This window comes from Euprymna scolopes, chromosome 11, assembly GCF_053919585.1.
Source record: "Euprymna scolopes isolate OS-2025 chromosome 11, ASM5391958v1, whole genome shotgun sequence".
NCBI lineage: Eukaryota > Metazoa > Mollusca > Cephalopoda > Sepiida > Sepiolidae > Euprymna > Euprymna scolopes.
Genome location: NC_136492.1, coordinates 54528757 through 54548366, shown reverse-complemented (window position 1 = coordinate 54548366; position 19610 = coordinate 54528757). Strand labels below are relative to the sequence as shown.

The following is a 19610-nucleotide window of genomic DNA, read 5'->3' as shown; positions in this document are numbered from 1 at the left end:
TTTCAATTTTTGCATAATATTAATTTGTTTCAATTTATTCATAGTATTTATTTGTTTCAATTTATTCATAATATTTATTTGTTTCAATTTATTTTTAACATGTATTTGTTTCAATTTATTCATACCATTTATTGTTTGAATTTATTCATAGCATTCATTTGTTTCAATTTATTCATAGTATTTGTTTCAATTTATTCATAGTATTTTTTCGTATCAATTTATTCAGAGTATTTATTTTTTTCAATTAATTCATAGTATTAATTTGTATAAATTACTTCATAGTATTTATTTGTATCATTTTATTTATAGTACTTATTGTTTCAATTTATTCATAGTATATATTTGTTTACATTTATTCATAATAGTTATTTATTTTAATTCATTCATAATATTTATTTGTTTCAATTTTTTCATAATATTTATTTGTTTCAATTTTTTCATAATATTTATTTGTTTCAATTTTTTCATATTTACTTGTTTGAATTTATTCATAGTATTTATTGTTTCAATTTATTTATAGCATTTATTATTTAAATTTATTCATAGTATTTATCGTATCAATTTATTCATAGTATTTATCGTATCAATTCATTCATAGTATTTATTGTATCAATTCATTCATAGTATGTATTGTATCAATTCATTCATAGTATTTATTGTATCACTATATTCATAACATTTATTATTACAATTTATTCATAGTATTTATCGTATCAATTCATTCATAGTATTTATCGTATCAATTTATTCATAGTATTTATTGTATCAATTTATTCATTGTATTTATTTGCATCAATTTATTCATAGTATTTATTTCTTTTCAATTTATTTATAGCATTCATTGTTTCAATTTATTCATAGCATTTATTGTTTCAATTTATTCATAGTATTTATTTGTTTCACTTTATTAATAGTATTTATTTGTATCAATTTATTCATAGTATTTATTTGTATCAATTTATGCATAGTAAATAATTTTTTCAATTTTTTCATAATATTTAGTGTTTGAATTTAGTCATAGTATTTACTTGTTTCAATTCATTCATAGTATTCATTTCTTTCAATTTATTCATATTATTTATTTGTATCAATCTATTCGTAGTATTTATTCGTATCAATTTATTCATAGTATTTATCGTTACAAGTTATCTATAGTATTGTTTCAAGTCATTCATAATATTTATATGTATCAATTTATTTATATCGTTTATTTGTTTTAATTTATTAATAATATTTATTTGTATCAATTTATTCATAGTATTTATTGTATCAATTTATTTATCGTAGTTATTTGTTTCAATTTATTCATGGTATTTATTTGTATCAATTAATTCATAGTATTTATTCGTATCAATTAATTCATAGTATTTATTCGTATCAATTTATTCATAGTATTTATTCGTATCAATTTATTCATAATATTTTTTGCTTCATTTATTCATAGCATTTATTGTTTCAATTCATTAATAATATTTATGGTTTCAATTTATTCATAGCATTTATTGTTTTAATTCATTCATATCATTTATTGTTTCAATCTATTCATAGTATTTATTGTTTCAATTTATTAATAGCATTTATTGTATGAATTTATTAATCATTTGTATTGTTTAAATTTATTCATAGTATTTATTGTATCCATTTATTTATAGCATTTATTGTATCAATTTTATCATAGTATTTATTGTTTCAATTTATTCATAGCATTTATTTTATCAATTTAATCATAGTATTTATAGTATCAATTTATTCATAGCATTTATTGTATCAATTTATTTATAGTATTTATTTGTATCAATTTATTCATAGTATTTATTTGTATCAATTTATTCATAGTATTTATTAGTATCAATTTATTTATAGTATTTGTTTGTTTAAATTTATTCATAGTATTTATTGTATCAATTTATTCATAGTACTTATTGAATCAATTTATTCATAGTATTTATTTGTTTCTTTGTTATAGCATTTATTTGAACTAATTTAGTCATAGTATTTATTGTATCAATTTATTCATTGTATTTAGTAGTATAAATTCATTCATAGTATTTATTTGTACCAATTTATTCATAGAATTTAGTTGTATCAATTTATTCATAGTATTTATTTGTTTACCTTTATTCATAGCATTTATTTGTTTCAATTTATTCATAGCATTTATTTTTTCAATTTATTCATAGTATGTATTCGTATTAATTTTTTCACAAATTTATTGTTTCAATTTATTCATATCATTTATTGTTTCAAGTTGTTCATTGTATTTATTTGTTTAAATTCATTCATAGTATTTATTGTTTTTTTTAGCATTTATTGCTTCAATTTATTCATAGTACTAATTTGTTTGAATTTATTCATAGTATTTATTTGTTTTATAAGTTATTCGTAGCATATATTGTTTTAATTTTTTCATAGTATTTATTCGTATCAATTTATTCATAGTGTATATTTTTTCAATTTATTCATTGTATTTATTTGTATCAATTTATTCATAGTATTTATTTGTATTAATTTATTTATAGTATTTATTGTTTCAATTTAGTCATAGTATTTATTGTTTCAATGTAGTCATAGTATTTATTGTTTCAATGTAGTCATAGTATTTATTGTTTCAATTTATTCATAGTATTTATTGTTTCAATTTAGTCATAGTATTTATTCGTATCAATTTATTCATAGTATTTATTTGTTTCAATTTATTCATAGTATTTATTTGTTTCAATTTATTCATAGTATTTATTGTATCAATTTATTCATAGTATTTATTTGTTTCAATTTATTCATAGTATTTATCTGTTTCAATTTATTTATAGTATTTAGTCATATCAATTTAGTCAAAGTATTTATGTTCATCAATCTATTCTCATGGTATTTATTTGTTTCAATTTATATTCATAGTATTTGTTTAAATTAATTCTTATAGTATTTGTTTACATTAATTCTCATAATATTTGTTTCAATTTCTGCATAGTATTTTTTTCAATTCTTTCCTATTGTATATATATTTATTCTGATGTATTCTCATAGTATTTATATTATTTATATTCCGGGAGTTTTTAAAATTTTTTTATAGTTTTTCTTCGTTTCGTAATGTTACATTTGAACATTTTAGAATCTTAAAAACATACAAACATTATATTAAAAATAGAAAACAGTTAAAAATAATGAAGAAGGACAAAAATATAATATAAACCCATCAATAATATTTGGACAATGTTAGATAAATAGATGTTTAATATGGCACATAACACCTCACTAATATGGATATTGGATGGTGCATTCATAATCTAATCTAGGTATTTTCAATAAAAACAAAAGAATATTGTATACGAAAGGCGTTTTAAAATTTATGCCTCCTATTTTATTCCGCCCGAATGGATCATAAGATATTGTTACTTGCATTGTAATAATGACTGAATTTAGGCATTCATAACCTGACAGTTTCATCTCTATGTTGTATATATTGACGTGCGTCAGAAGCAGGTGTGTGTCATTGAATTCTTGGCAAAAATTAATTCATAATGGTGGTGACTATATAAAAACATAAATGATGAATCAAAATAATCGCTCGTTTTAATGGTTCATTCCCATCCGGTCAGCTCTTGAAGTTTTTGCGTTAAAAATTGAAAGCTTAATCTCGGAACGTCTCTCGTACATTGTAGATGAAAATCTATTTTTTTTTTGTAAGGTTAAAACCTTCTCTCTATTTTAATACATAATATTATCCTTTAGTAGTCTCATCCATTGTACACGGTTATGCTCCTCTGCTTTAATAGATGACGTCACACGATGACATCAGTAACCCAGCATGTGGACATGCAATGAATTAAGAAAAATCGACTGTCTCTGCGAGGCCAATCACTTTTCGCTCACCTCTCACTCATAAGTGTTCATATACAAAATGTTTGACAACGGCAAAAATATAACAGGGCTTTTACCGATGCTTTCAGAACCTACTTTCCTTACGGGCATTATTTAACAGTTATGAATTTCTCAGTTAAACAGCTTCGCCACATGATCAGAACGTTGTGAATATGTTACAAGAGTGCGTTAAGTTGGACTCAGTAAGATAGCTTTGTTGCAGCGTCACAATAACTTTGCGATAAAATAATATATTCACTAATTTTAATAGAAACTACATGGCAAGGTTACTAGTGCGTTGCGTGTAAGTAAAAAAATATTAAAGCAGTAAACGAAACGTTTACTATAAACAATGTGTTTTAAATTGTAAAAAGTGTGAAAAGTTTTTCGCTTACTGTAACAATAATTAAAATGGTGGTCAGTATTTTCCACAAATTAAGGTTTGCGAAAAGAATGAATGCGGTTTTGTTATATTTCCATAATTTGATGGTCACATAATGATTTTTAAACTTGTGGCATCATGAACCAAGGATCCTGCTCCTCTATGAATACAAACTCACTTTAGCGTCAATATGATCGAAAAAAAAAAGTTTTATTACAAAAAAGAGTCGTAGAAAACACTATAGCGCCGAATTGCCAGAGATGAGAGAGAAACGGAGACAAGTAGATAGACGAATAGCTCGTGTCACCAAACCTAGCAACACTATGTGCGCGTGTTCTCCATTGTGGGCAGCACTCAAATACGTATTTTCTACTTGAAGTCTCGCTAACCAAACATAGAAAATCTCTCTCCCGTTGATTGACGTGGTTTTACGATTTCCATCTGGATTACCAATGACATCTAAGGTATCACGCAAACTTTCCAATTGAACCAGGGCTCTCGTTATATACCCATGTGACGTATACGCTTATGTTCTTTAAGGTTCCATTGTGATTCAGGAAAATCAGTATGTAAATAATTAAAATAAATTCAAAATATATATTTATGTTTTGTAGTTGGATAAATGATGGGTGAAAATAGAAACAGTTGCTCGCATAACAAAAGAGAATAACCATATTTTAGCATGTGAAACATCACTCTCCAGATCAACGTATATAAATTAATTCGATAAAAACAACAAACCCGGTCTAAAATACCTTTGTTTTGTGTCTTCTTTGTGTCCTATCTGTCTAAAGTATTAGTCCTTTGTGATACTGATATCTTGGCTAGTATAATACAAATTCCATCAGCGGATAAAATTGCTACGCAACTCCTATCAATAACTAGCAACACGAAACACGAGGACTGGAATCTACATTATACTAAAAGTGAGCGGCTCCTCCATTTAGATATGTATATTTGGTATCCAGAGAAGAAAAAACAACAAAAAAAAAAAACGAGAAACTGCTACGTTACTTTAAGTCGTGGACGCTTATTTGTAAATTTATTCTTGTGTCGCAAACAATGGAGTTGTGAAGGTGTGTTATGTAATGGGAGTTATTATTAAAGTACCAAATACGGGTATATGCTTTATACTGGTGGTATTATTAAGATGACGTGTATTCTGTATTGTTGTTGTTGTTCGTTTAGGGGGAGTCTTAGTGAGATATCTAGAGACAGGGTACACACTTCTATAGGAGCATCAGCCTGTAATTCACTAGAAGGAGATTTGTGAATATCTTGATAGATAGACCGAGAGATAGTGCGTTTGACATTTACGTTTGACAGTTGTGCATATAATATAAACACATTACCTTTCTCGTTGTAATGATGAACACAGAAGGCGCAGATACACAAAGATGATGACGTCCTTTATTTCATGACCGGCCCATGATTTCGCGTGGGGAATTCAAAGTTTCTTTACATGGTTATTTCTAAAACACTTTCACTTCTAGAGGGTGTCTTGATTCTAACGGAGAATCGGTCTGAACCTCTCTGCTTCTCTCTGACTGTTCTCCCAGACGCCCAGACTGCATCTAAAAACTCTACCTATATTGAGAACTCGTCATGTCATCGCATGATTAAACATGTGCTCATAAAGCACGTTGGTGACATGCGTCATTTTGCCAAACTTGACATGACCCCGTGTTCAGTAACCTATTTTTCAAATAACATTTTTACAAAATATGTTCATAATTTCAATTGGCGATTAAATTCCTTAACAGAAACAAATTTCATTATTGCATTCCTTTTCCATATACAGATATGTAAGCTAAACAATTGCAATTCCTTATTTCAATAACATTCTGTATTTATTTTAACTTATGATTTGAATTTTCAATTCCAAATCTAGCTTCGCAAGTTCGAATCCTTGACTATCCTATTTCATATTTACAGTTAACTAATTCCCTAATTTTCTTTACTTGCATGAAAAGGGGGCAGCCCTTTTATTATGTAACAGGTGGACTGAAAGTTCGGTACAGGTGCTCCATTTTTAGACGTGTGTTGTTTATACGGTACGGTTATGTGACAAGCTTAGTCGACGTAAATGAGAATCACTTAGACTCACACAGTTGCTTGCTTGCTCTTGTGCGAAGCGAATGGCGTCACCGTTTCATAACGTCATCGATTAAAACAGAAATCGGCATAACCGTACACAATGGATGAATATACCATTGATGACGTCATCTATTAAAACACGCCCCTGGCGGTTTAGTGTTATGTAAAAAAATATAATTTTTCTTCCTTGTTTGTACATTGTGCGTTTGAGATGATACGAGAAGGGTGAATACGGTGAGAAGTGGTAAAAGAGGGAGAGAAATGGTGGGACGAGGAGAATAAAAAAGGTGGTGGTGGTTGCGGTAGCAGTAGCGTAAAACGTGAGTAAGAGGATTTCGTAATTAAATCAATGGCGTGGAATCTTGTGTTTCTCACATGGAAAACAGAAATTTGAAGTATACAAAGTAATAATGAAAGGACAGAGCAAAAGACATTAAACTATAATGCGGCTCTCATTGTTGAAAGCTTCCTTCATATAGAGCCGTAAAGACCATTAATCGATGTTGCGGTTCCAATTTGCTTAATCATCGCTTTAGTTTGGTTCTGCATTCTACTAAACCTCTTTATCATTTACATTTTATTGATAACGATAGGTCTGCTCATTTCACACGCGACGTAAAACTAACTGTAAATATTAAAGCGACCAACCAAGATAAAATTTATCCCACTCCCTAAAAACAAATACATTAGTTAAATCTTACTAAAAAAATATGCGGAGAAGGATTTACAAAAAAAAAAAATATAAAAACAACAAAAAAAACAGCTCTTTCTCTCATGAGTCTGTAGATACAGCATCTGTGTGTCCGTATCCATATTTGAATCATAAAATATTATAACAGTGGAATGCATTTTCTGGTTATTAGAAGAGAAAACAATTATCTTTTCTTTTTTTTTTGAAGAGAATGTTGTAGTTTGCTTAACTATTGTGCTCAGTGTTTAATGAATTGTGTTAGATATGCTAATGTTATCCTGTAGAAAAAATACCGTTGGATATTGTGTTCACCTTGTCTCGTATCCAACCGCGTATTTCTACCATACTGCGTTGTTATAGCCTTCAAACACAATCACTCATTTCATTCATATTTTGTTCTAAAGAATTAAGATTAAAATTACTTTTACTTTGCACATGACAAATCATTTAAACACAGTATTATGCTTTATTATTATTATTATCATTATTATTATCATCATCATCACTTATTAAGTCTCGCTTTTTTCATCATAAAATTAAATTTTGTTACGTGATTATTGAAGCGAGACGCACATACTACGTTCACTATTATTATATAGACGGACGTTTATGCATTGTGCTAAAGTAATTTACACTTCAGTGATCAGCATTTAGAAAATAACTACGAAGTGTCACATGTGCTGTTAACGCGTGCTTTGCGTACTTAATACTAAACAGTTTGTGTTGTTTTCAATGAATCTAAACCTATTCATAAAAGTGTCGAATTGCGCGAGCATGGAAGCAATAACACAATGAAAGCATTTGAATATCGTTGGTGTTCTACTATTGACGCTAGAGTGTCGAATGTAGATGTGCCGTTATTAAACTTACGCGTTTTCCCATTGTAGGTTTATCCTGCAAACAAAATTCAAATATATCAGATTTGCATTGCATATACTCACATTTCTTCTTGAGATCCCTTCAGCTTAAACCTTAATCTTGAAGCATTTTCTAAGGTCAAAATCATGACGTGGATTTTGATCCAAATCGGAAAAAATGATTCAAGATATAAGTGACGTTAACGAATTATTTCAACATTTGACAGACGACATAAAATTGGTTCAAAATATTCTGTTCGAAGAATGGATTTTACCTATCCTCCAACCAGTATGCGTATAATAGCTTTATAATTTAATTATATCTATATTTTTGAATGTACAGAACTCATTTCTAAACCAAGTACGCGATCTGCCTGAGTTTTGGAAAACTGCTATGTTGGCTATATTTAGTTTTATGCAAAGGATTTAAAATGGAAGTAGAAACCCTTCGTGAAATTTTATATAAATCCGATTTTTTTGTGAAATCTAAACAATGACAATTTCTATATATCCGATTTTTTTTGTGAAATCTAAACAATGAAAATTTATATATATTCGATTTTTTTGTGAAATCTTAGCAATGAAAATTTTTATATATCCGATTTTTTTGTGAAATCTAAGCAATGAAAATTTATATATCCGATTTTTTGTGAAATCTAAACAATGAAAATTTATATAAATCCGATTTTTTTTTGAAATCTAAACAATATGCAAAAAAAAATAGCAATTACTAATTATTCCCTAAATTGCAAATTTCTTTAGAGTAATTTTTAAGACAGGGGTAATATGGCTTCACCCTCCCATGTGAAAATTTAAGTATGTCTGATTTACATAGAATTTTATCCATAGTCATTAGACATCAATTCAACAAGACATTTATGAGAATCAAAATGAAAACATTGATTTTGATTAAAATTAGAATAAGGATTCTAAACATAAATCTAAATAGGTCATTAATTTTTATTAAGAGGACATACGAAGAAGGTCATTGATATAAAAATAACGCATAATTATGCACTACTTTCATGGTCCCTTACGAAGATTCAAATCAGGATAGAATTGTATAAATCTAACAAAGCGGACGCGCATAAAGCGGCTGTATACAAATGTTGAGCCGTGTACGAAGTGACGTCACGGCATGGAAGAAAATAAAAAGATATTACAAAAAATGTTAGAAGACGGAGGATAATGACCACGTTAGAAACGTGGATGAACTCACGCGTGGCATGAGAACATAAAAAAGTAATTTCTTAAAACCTGAAACAGCGTGTTGAATTTCTTTTTTATTCCGTGTCTTTGTCTACTTTGCAACCGAGTCTACAACGTGTTGGCTTCCTCCACATAGACAAGTGTGAAAAGTTGTGTACTACGTTACAGTAAACCTCATGTCTACAATCCTTATTAGATTATTTTGAGCCAGAAACATGTATATTATTTAAGATTCTAACTTAAGAGGTCTTGAGAATAAACAGGAAAGAAAACCTAATTGCTATCTAATACTTAAGGATGTTACTTTTTTTAAAAAAAATAAGTGATGGGTTTATGCCCATATGAAGTTTCCAAAATTATTCCAAGTTTAATAAAATCAAAGGAATAGTCATTAATATCTAATACCCATTGTTATAATTTCACAAAAAGGAGAGATATCAACATTTACCATTTTCCTTTGCAGAAAGGGAAATAAAACTAACTGTATCGTCTTTCATCTAGCACCAGTATTCGTAAAATTACTAATGATCGGCTAACTAGTTTACATATTTTTATTACCTGATTAATTGTAAACATCTCTACATAGCAGGATATAGAAATAGAGTTAGGACATTTGTTGATACTTACGAGACGTGTATTTGTTTTTTTCGCTTCGCAGTAAATCCGTAACGTAATTTTATTTGAATTTTTGTCGGCGTCCAGTGCTTTTAAAAGGGTTATGTTTTCACTGCCGGCATCGTAACGGACGTATGAACTTTTATCGGCGTAGACTCTCTTGATTTCGTTCCAGTTATTGAATTCCACACGACCAATCACCGACCCTGAAATAGTAAACAAGATATTGGTTGATATTTGTGCAAAATAATCTCATCATTGGTATCATAGTACACATTACGTAACAGCAACTTTTTTGCAATAATCCTAGATATGCTGCTAGAACGACTCACTATAACGAAAATAAATTTGATAGAATCTGCAAAGGCCAACCCTTTCAACTATAATCTTTTGGCAGCCAAGTCCTCGCTCCAAAAGTACCGCATGTCTGAATATGCGTTATGTAACATTTCAAATGTTTAAATCCAAAATTAGTTGAGTAGTTTGCTAGACACCGCAAAATTATGTAAATTTTTAAATGTTTAGACTATAAATTGGCTGAGTAATTTGATAGAGACCGCAGAGGTCATTTTCTTTTCTTTGACCCCAATTTTGACACCTTAACATTTATTTTTGGGGATCAAATCAAATTTTTGATCCATGTCTAAGTAACCTCCGTTTAAAATTTCAAGTGTTTAGACCCAAAATTGGCAGAGGAGTTTGGTAAAGTTTTCAAAGGTCAAATCGTTGAACTTTGACAGCCATATTTCTGGCCCAAAGCTGACTAAAAGAATTCCCGCAAATCTCTATACCCCTTATCACAAATATCGAGTCTATAGACTTAAAATTGACAGCGTTATTTGGTAGGGAAATGTATGCAAACAGACATTTTCACTTTTATTAATATATAGATATACAAATTAGTTTACTTTTATTTAATAGCTTGCATATTCATGATTGAGTATATTAAGTCCGTCTTATTAATTTTTCCATAGAAAATATAAGCTTTTAATATCTATGTAAGTGCGACGAAAAACTCAACTTCTATATATATAATTTAAAGGAGACTAGAACAATAGTCTAAAGAGCTGAGTGTATTTTAATGTAACAGTGAAATTACTAGTTTTATTAAAATACAGGAAAGAAAAAGTGCTCATTGTAATTTAGATATATAATAAGCTCGATAGGTAAATATCCTAGAGCTAATTCAATATTAAGTAATGTGATTGGTAATTTAAAATTTAAAAATCAAATTATAATTAAATTAAAAATCAGTTTCTATAAGAAGGAACAACAATAAAATCAATTATTTGTATGATCGTTTCGGAAAACCGTGTTTTTATTGTGGTAGACATTAAGTTACGGACAATAATTATTACATATAGTTTTTTAATAAACAAGGTCTCCTCGTCAGCAAATTTTAAAGGGTTTTTATTAAATCTAAAAGACACAATAAATAAACCTAGCATTAAAACGAGACCTTGTTTATTAAAAAACTATATGTAATAATTATTGTCCGTAACTTGATGTCTACCAAATAAAAACACGGTTTTCCGAAACGATCGTACAGATAATTGATTTTATTATTGTTCCTTCTTGTGAAACTGATTTTTAATTTAATTATAATTTGAATTTAAAATTTTAAATTATCAATCACATTTCTTAATATATATATATATATATATATATATGTGTGTGTGTGTGTGTGTGATCTAGTTGGTCTCAGGAACGTCTACCAAACTACTCTGTCAATCTTTCGCCTACAGACCTGAAACTTGATATATAAGGAGTTAAGACGTGTGGACAAATTTGGTCTTTCGCCAGTAAAAATCGCTGCAAAGAGGTCCAAATTTAGATTAAATTGGAATTTGGCTGATGTAAATAGCTTTAAAGTGCTTTTATACGGATGTGCAAATATACATTTATAGGTTTAACGACGTTATTTTGTTTTAATTTTGATATATGTATGGACGTGGCTCAGAGGTTAAAGAATATAATAATCGATAGAGAATTTACTTTATAATAATATATACAATATCTGCATGACTTAAAATATATGTAAAAGTATTTTACGACCGAGTAACGCCGGGAGGTTTGCTAGTATACACCCGCTTAGCCTCGATAAGCAACGAATTGGATTCTTGGGATGCATGTGCGAACTATTTATGAGTACATAAAAATTACGCAATACCAAACCGCACTTCTGTTAAATAGTCATTGCTTAGGTCAAGTGGCAAGACTCCAGGAAGACAGAAAAGTAAAGAAAAATATTTGGCATAAAAAATGCAATCAGAAAGACAAAAGATAGAAAATTAAAACAAAATTAATATAAATATGGAAAAAACAAAAGCAAAAACGAAAGAATTAAACACACATCTGTTAGAAAGTATAGAATACAAACAACGTTTGTGCAGACATGGCGGTACATATTTATCATATGCCAAAAATTGCAAAAAAAAAAAAAAAAGATTGCGCGGGAAATGTGATGGGCTTACGCGCAACTAATTAAAATTCAAATGTAACTGTAAGGAAGAATCTGATTCCAGGTTTGGATAAGATCTATAAAGTTTTGCAAAACTGTATATCGATCGTCACTGACATTGCAGGAAATCGTCTGCGAGACGAAGCTCGAAATTACAGCAATTCGATGTGAAGAGAAATTCAAGAGTACTATTGTCAATTCCATATGGTATAATCCGTTTCTTCTACTGTCATTTCCTTTTTATAGTTGTTCCAAAATAATTTTGCAAATCTCGAAAAAAAAAAACAACCCAAAAAACAAAAAACAAACAAACAAACAAAAAACAAAAAAAAAAACGCATCATTGAATATTCTATTTGAATATATAGCCGAATAAAGAAATCGTTGAATATCATTTTGCGTAAAGTTCTTTTAATTATAATAACAGTTCTAATGTTAACAGCAATAATGATAAAATAAAATAAATTTAAATATTTTATACACGTTCCTTGATCAAAGTTTGTATCAATTTCCATCTTTATTTATTTGATACCGCTTTATTGTACAAAGACAAATATTTGTGAACTTTCCTCGTGAAATTGGTGGAGTTGGTAGTTAAACAGATTGAATGTATTTACGGATTGATTACATTGGCAGAAACATTAGCAATTATATCAGAATTCGTAAGGAGCTAATAAAACGTAATTAAAAAAAAAAATCATTTATTTAATAAGTAAAATCAACTTAGTTTCTACAATATCTGCCTTGAAAGAGTACAAAATAGACTCCGTAGCTTAGTGGGGGGGTGCACTTTTCTCTTCCCTGCAACCTTTTTCTCACAGAAGAGACGTTGCGACCTGCCTTTCTTAAATCGTTATTTCCATTGCAAGTGCTCGTCTGAGCTCCAATCTCTGGTACTCCCTCGCCAATCTTTCACGAAAAACACCCGTTTAGCTGAAACCATTGTCAATAAATTTCCCCACTCTTTGACTGTGCCTAAGTCCAAACGGTGATTCCATGAACAAAGCTTCTTTCTTAGAACTGCACGCTTGTGGAACTCTGTTCCGTTTGTCTGTTTCCCAACTGACTACAACTTGTTTGTGTTTAAGTCCAACATAAACAAATCCCTGATGAACCGCCCTCTTAAGTAATCCAATCTACCAAATTTCCATTACAAACGATTATTACGATATTATCCCATTGATTACTGTACACTCAATAACTCTTGTCCTCGAGTGACCTCCGGGCCTTGATAAGTGGTAACTCCTATGTAAAAAAAAATACGTTATCACCAAGAATATAAATAGTTTGTTTTCTCTTTTTCTTCTGGCGTTGTGTCAATAGCAAAGAAAACTTCGTGTGGTCTAAAACGATGACTTTTCTTTAAAAGTTTCAGTGACGTTGTTCGTGTTTAGAAGCCAATACAATACAGATGAATGGTTGTTTTTGTTTTACGGTATATCAACTCTTTACAGGTTATTTAATGCCGAATCCAGTGATTTTGAAAAAAAAAGAGTTTTTTTAATAGAATATATTTGTTTTAAGTCAGTTTTTATTTAACCCATAAATGGGACCCTAACAGGTACTACCACTCCGGGTCAGAGTGGACCTGGGTGCAATCGCAATTAAAGGGTGGCTCCACACTCCCCAAAACCCGCAAGCTGGGGCCTCACCGTCGGCTATAGTTTAAGGTCACGTCCAGGACCGTACAATATAGAAGTATCTACATAGTACTATTAATAAAATATTAAATGTTTATTTATTTATGTGTGTGTATACCAATAAAACTTTCGAACGGATGCACCGAACTGAAACATTCTTTTATTTCCCCTGAAAGGTTGGAGTCCCTAAGGTTGTCCTTATCCATGTATGGTTCGTAACGAACAACGCCAAGTCAAGTCACGCGAAAAGCCTGAAATACGGGGTTTTGGGCTGTTTCGAAAAAGTTGCCTTTCCATGTCAACGGAATTTTTCCCTATCTGTATACAGTCGCGATAACATCTTTCGGCATACGGACAGGACTTGTGGCTCAATGGATTATGCGTCTGACTACAGATCAGAAGATTCCAGGTTCGAATCCTGGCAAGTTCGTAATAATTTTATCCAACATTTACTCATTATCCTTAGGGTATTTTTTTTTCGGTGATTTTGTTTTGTGCATATGGAGATTTCCCATACTTTGAGTTCATAGGGTAAGCGTTGATGGGAAGACGATGTTGAGTGTACTCGATTTTGTGTGCCAACGCGGCGCAGCCGCTAGTTTTTAATAAAGATTTAAAGATTCATTTATTTAACAAATTAAAATCAATTTACTTTCGACGATTGACAATTTCAGACAAGAAAATAATTTTTCCTCTATTTTGTTTCTTTTCTTGTAGTATAGTGTCACGGTCTGTTTTTCTTCCTTTGAAGATTGTAAGGCTGGGTATGGGGCAGCCAAACCAGCTGCCAACATTGCTCCGCTTTTTTACTGAAACCAACCGAGAGCTCTTTTTAGTATCCTCGCTGTTCCCTTAAGTGCAATTGTCTGAATCTCTTTTGCACTTGGTTCACCAGGAATATTAGTTAGGTAGGACTTCAGGTTCTTCTTCATAAGTCCTATGGCACCTATGATAACTGGTATGATTGATATCCCCTTAAGATTCCAGTTTCTGTGTGGTCTTAAACGATAGATTTTTCGAATTATTTTCGAATGTTTGAATCAGGAGGATCGTGTGTGACTCACGGGAAATGAACTAAAAATGTTTACCTCGATGTTAGTGTTGTGTAAATTTAAATTAGAATTTTCAAGTTGAAAAGTCAGCGCAACACAGGAAAAGAAAAAAAATCATGGTTTCAATACACGATGAAGACGTATATCGTATACTGATTTAAACTTTTGAATAGATGAATGTTTTTTGTAAATTAATTATACTTTGCCATATGCCATACTTCTTTCACACGTCAAAAATACATTTTATCGCAGAAAAAGGTTATTGCCGATTTAGGTATCATACACTCTTTATTGTTTTATCATAGTTATTTATTTTAATGTTTTTATTGATGATAAAACTCTTAGACTACGTATTGGCTTTGTAAAGTGACAAAAACAAAAAAAAAATCAGACAAATATCGGACTGGCTTCTCGCAGCTGTAACCACTATCTTTCGCAGACATCATTTTCCGGACACGTCAACCAAACAAGTGATTAGACAAGGCAGAGATTCACAATCACCTTGTAACCTATTAATCTTTTACTAACAGACGCCATTTTGAAAATACGAAACCAAAAGTGCAGATTTATTGTTGTCTTTTCCCTTTAAAGCAATACATCAAGCAACGGAAGCTGTTTATCGATATTTGATTAACATTGGTGTATATCTTTTAAAATGAATTAAAATATTAATATTGACTAAATACAATAAACATACCATAAATATAAGTTATTTCTTTTATTTTATTATAGATATATATATATTATAGATATGAATAATATTTTATTCATATTAATGGATGTAAAAAAAAAATCGGTAAATAATCACGGTCTTATTTAATCGGAGCAACATTGGAAACCGTTATTTTTATTATTCTCGCTTATACTCGCCTAAAGCACGCTAAAAAGGGAGGTTTGTAATTTACCTCATCCAAGAGATGATGAGTTCTTATTCAAGTATCGTAAATAGTACTTGTTTTATAAACGGCACTAGAGTCGTGTGTATATTGAATATGGTGCAGTTATATCCAATATATTTAGTTTCTATTATTAGTTGTAATAGTAGTATTCTTACTCACTATGCCGTTTCATAGAATTGTTTGCCGCTCACTACAAAACCGGATAATGTTCCCTGGAGTCTGAGTGACAAGTTTTCAAGCACACCTCTACATTCTCCAACAATTGAAAATCCCTTTGCGTTCTTGCAAAAACCGTTCGCCATTCAGTTCACACGGATACCAACGATTGGTTTACCCTGGAAACTGACTGTCAGTGTTTATTATCCCATTGATCGTTTCTACGAATTGTAATTATTTTCATCATCATTCTATTGGCATTCACATTGTCAGAGATTAGTCGTGAATAAAAACATTTTTTTCCCTGGAATTTACATAAAAAATTCTCTTCAGATTTCAAATAATCTTCGGTCCAGCCCTTTATTTTAGCAACAGATTGGTGTTTTGTAGCCCCCTCCCCCAACCCGATGTGCTAGAGGGGACGAAGGCATGTTATCTCTTTGCTGCATTTGCGAGAAAATTTAATACCTAAGAATCTGGCTTCATGCCGAGAGGACTGAACAAGTAGCTAGCATGAGATGGCAAATCACGTTCAATTTAATGTAATAATAATAATAATAATAATAATAATAATGATGATGATGATGATTAAAAATATGATTATGTGTATTGTTAGTGATGTGACACATGGAATACCAAAGGATTTAATGCAAAATTTAGTTAAAGTATGTTCACACTATTTTGAAGACTCGACTATTTATTATTATTATTATTATTAGTAGTAGTAGTATTAGTAGCAGTAGAAGTAGTAGTAGGAGGAGGAGAAGGAGGAGTAGAGGCATTATTAATATTTAAGTTTATTCTTTCCTATTTTATTTATGTATTTACTTATTTGATCTTTTCTTTTATCTATTCGTTTTAAAGATTTTCTAATTCATTAATTCTTTCGTCACCTATTTCTTTTCCTATTTCTCTGTTCGCAAATTTCTTATCTTTCAGTCATTTTCTGTATCAGTCCGCACCTTTCATCTTACTTTCATCTTTACTTTATCTAATACAAAACCCATGCTAATTCAACCCAATCCATTTCGAATTACCCTATCACCCTCTCCTCACACCTCCTTCCCCCCTCACTCACTTTCGCAATAATCTGCAGCAACGTGCATCTGCAAGTAACTCACCTGTTACTTATTGCAAAAGTAATTTTACGCCGAGTGATTGCATTATTTTAATTGAAGCAAACAAAACGGTGTCCGCACCTGTGCGTAACAAGCTTTTTAAACTTTCCGTCCTCGCCCCCCCCCGTCATAGTAATCAAGTTTCTATTTCCATATATCTATATACGCACTGTTCCCCCTCTCTCTCTCTCATATATACATACCTACATATACATATATATATATCTCCTTTTGCTAACTGAATATGCCCTTTATCCCGTCATACAGCCGCCTTCTTGTGTGTCCTACCTCCACATCGTCACTATTTTCCCAATATTTCTCATATCTCCTATTATTTATAGATCCAAATTTCTCTCCAGCCCTCAGTTAACTTGAATTCACCTACATTAATTTAACTTCCACAGATACTCCACGCACCTGTAGTTACTTACCCATCCCCCTATATATTGGATACCTGAATATCCCTATAATAATCCCCTAAGATAGATAGGGCATTGAAATGTTTGCAACCTATACCCTCTTCTGACGAGAAGCATTAGGCTTCGAAATGCCTGGATATTAAAACATAAATCCTCCCCCAATTATGTTTTTCCTTATTACATCGACAAGCAAACCTCTTTATACCGATATATGGCTTAGCCTTCTCTCTCTCTCTCTCTCTCATATATATATATATATATATATATATATATAATGTGTGTATAAAACAGTGTCAGTTAATAATTTCTCTTTTCCGCCCATGGTTGAGTTAGTTACAAATTAATCAACTAATCATGTGATATATAGAACACAGCTACTGGTCGTAAAAATATATTTAAATATATAAATATAAAAAGTTTAATTTACTTTAAGTAAACAGAGCCACTGTCAACTAAAAGATTTTAGATAAATTTTACTTAATTTAGGATTTTCATAAAATTTTAATTATTATTCTTAGAAATCAAGTAATATATTTTTCTCTTTAAAGGGTTTTTACGGGCATACTATTGGGGCAAAGTGTCATGATCGTGCGTCAGAAGCAAAGATGTGTCATTGAAGTCCTGGAAAAATGCATTGACAGAAGTGGTGACTATATAAAAAATTATAATCTAGCCACAAAAGATCGCATATTTCAATGGTACCACTCTCGTCATTGTAGCTCTTCAACGTTTGGAGTTTAAAAAAGATTTTACTTGTGGAACCATCATCGAATTTCAAAGCGCGCTTTAGATGCCCATGCAAAGCCATCGTCTATCGCTATTAAAAGTGCATTGTAAATGGTAGTTTGTTCTGCTAGGTTTTACGGGATATCAATCCTCAATCAATCTACTTTGTGCAGAGTTTCTATGGGTTCAGGAAGCCTTTACCTCCTGCTCTTGCTGTTGTATAAGCGAGTTTTTTTTTTAAATTTTGCTTATAAAGGTAAACTTTTTAAAAAGGTATGAAAGTAGGATGCGGGGATTGTTTTTATCGATTAAATTCTTAATATTTTGCTTTATAGAAATTATTCCTCGTTGTTATAAGATCACAGCATTCAATTAATACCGTATATTTCGGCAAACCTTAAAATCATCTTTAAAACATATCAAAAGATACCGGGTGTTGCAATCTTTAGCTTAGGCTAAACAAACATGATGTCGTGATTTAGCCGTCGTCTTATACAACCGACATATAATAAATTTATGAAAATTTGCTCCAATTTTGTACATCGTCTTATCTGACGGTTGCCTTATACGCCGAAATATACGGTATATGCTTTATTGTGAGTGATCTTTAACAAGGAATACAGATGGGTTGGTCTTTTTTAGGAAATATGAGTGGGTTAAATGTGTATGGTCTATTTTTATTCCTGTTAGTGTACCTTCTTTTCTGTTTAGTTTCGTATTTTGTTCTTGTTTCCTTGGCATTATTTCGTGAAATTTGTTGTAAGGATATTCATTCCAGTAAATCTGAATTTCTCCATTGTATCTGCATTGATATATTTTCTAAGATCTGAATAGAGAATTTTAAAATTGAAATCAATTTGTAAATCTAAGGCAGTTTTTTCTGCTGAATCAGCTAATTCGTTACCTTTGATAATAGAATGAAAATAATTCATTTTGACTGTTTAATTCTGTTAATTTGTGGAGTAATTTTGCGATTTTATTTTTGATGGCTTTTAAAGTAGATGGGGAAGATTATACATTTAGATTATTCGTTATTGGAGACTAAACTGAGAGCTAGGATTAAAGCATGTATTTCGGAACTGAAAATAGATGGTTCTTTGGGGAGGTTTGTTCATGTTTTTGGTTCATTTGTTGAATATTACTGCATAGGTTGTTGGATTATTTCGCTCAGACCCATCTGTATGTGTGTAAGGTGGTTTGGATACTTCTCTTTGATTTTATTGAGATCATCATCATAAGTTATTGGATGGGCATGTTCCTCTTCATGTTTACTTATACTTAGATAGATGGTGGAGGTTACAAAGACAGTTTCATGAATTTTTGCTATAGGTTGGTTTGTTGCTTTTAAGATCGGTTTTATTTGTAGTCCAAAAGTTTTAATTGTATTTTCTTTTTGGTTGAAAAGGTGTTTACGATTTGGGTTTAAAGTGT

At 30.5% G+C, this 19610-nt stretch overlaps 1 protein-coding gene and 1 non-coding gene across 8 annotated transcripts in view; one reads left to right on the top strand and one right to left on the bottom strand.

Moving 5' to 3' along the window:
- Nucleotides 1-19610, bottom strand: part of LOC145287853 (protocadherin Fat 3-like) — a 1926363-nt gene that overhangs the window by 1035713 nt on the left and 871040 nt on the right. For all 7 annotated transcript variants that reach the window (XM_080135727.1, XM_080135730.1, XM_080135731.1 and 4 more), the window contains exon 4: nucleotides 9722-9915. In XM_080135727.1, coding sequence (XP_079991853.1) covers nucleotides 9722-9915 — 194 coding nt within the window. The remainder of the gene's footprint in view (nucleotides 1-9721; nucleotides 9916-19610) is intronic.
- Nucleotides 14167-14239, top strand: Trnac-aca (transfer RNA cysteine (anticodon ACA)). The gene has a single exon. It is a non-coding gene; the product is annotated as a tRNA-Cys (tRNA).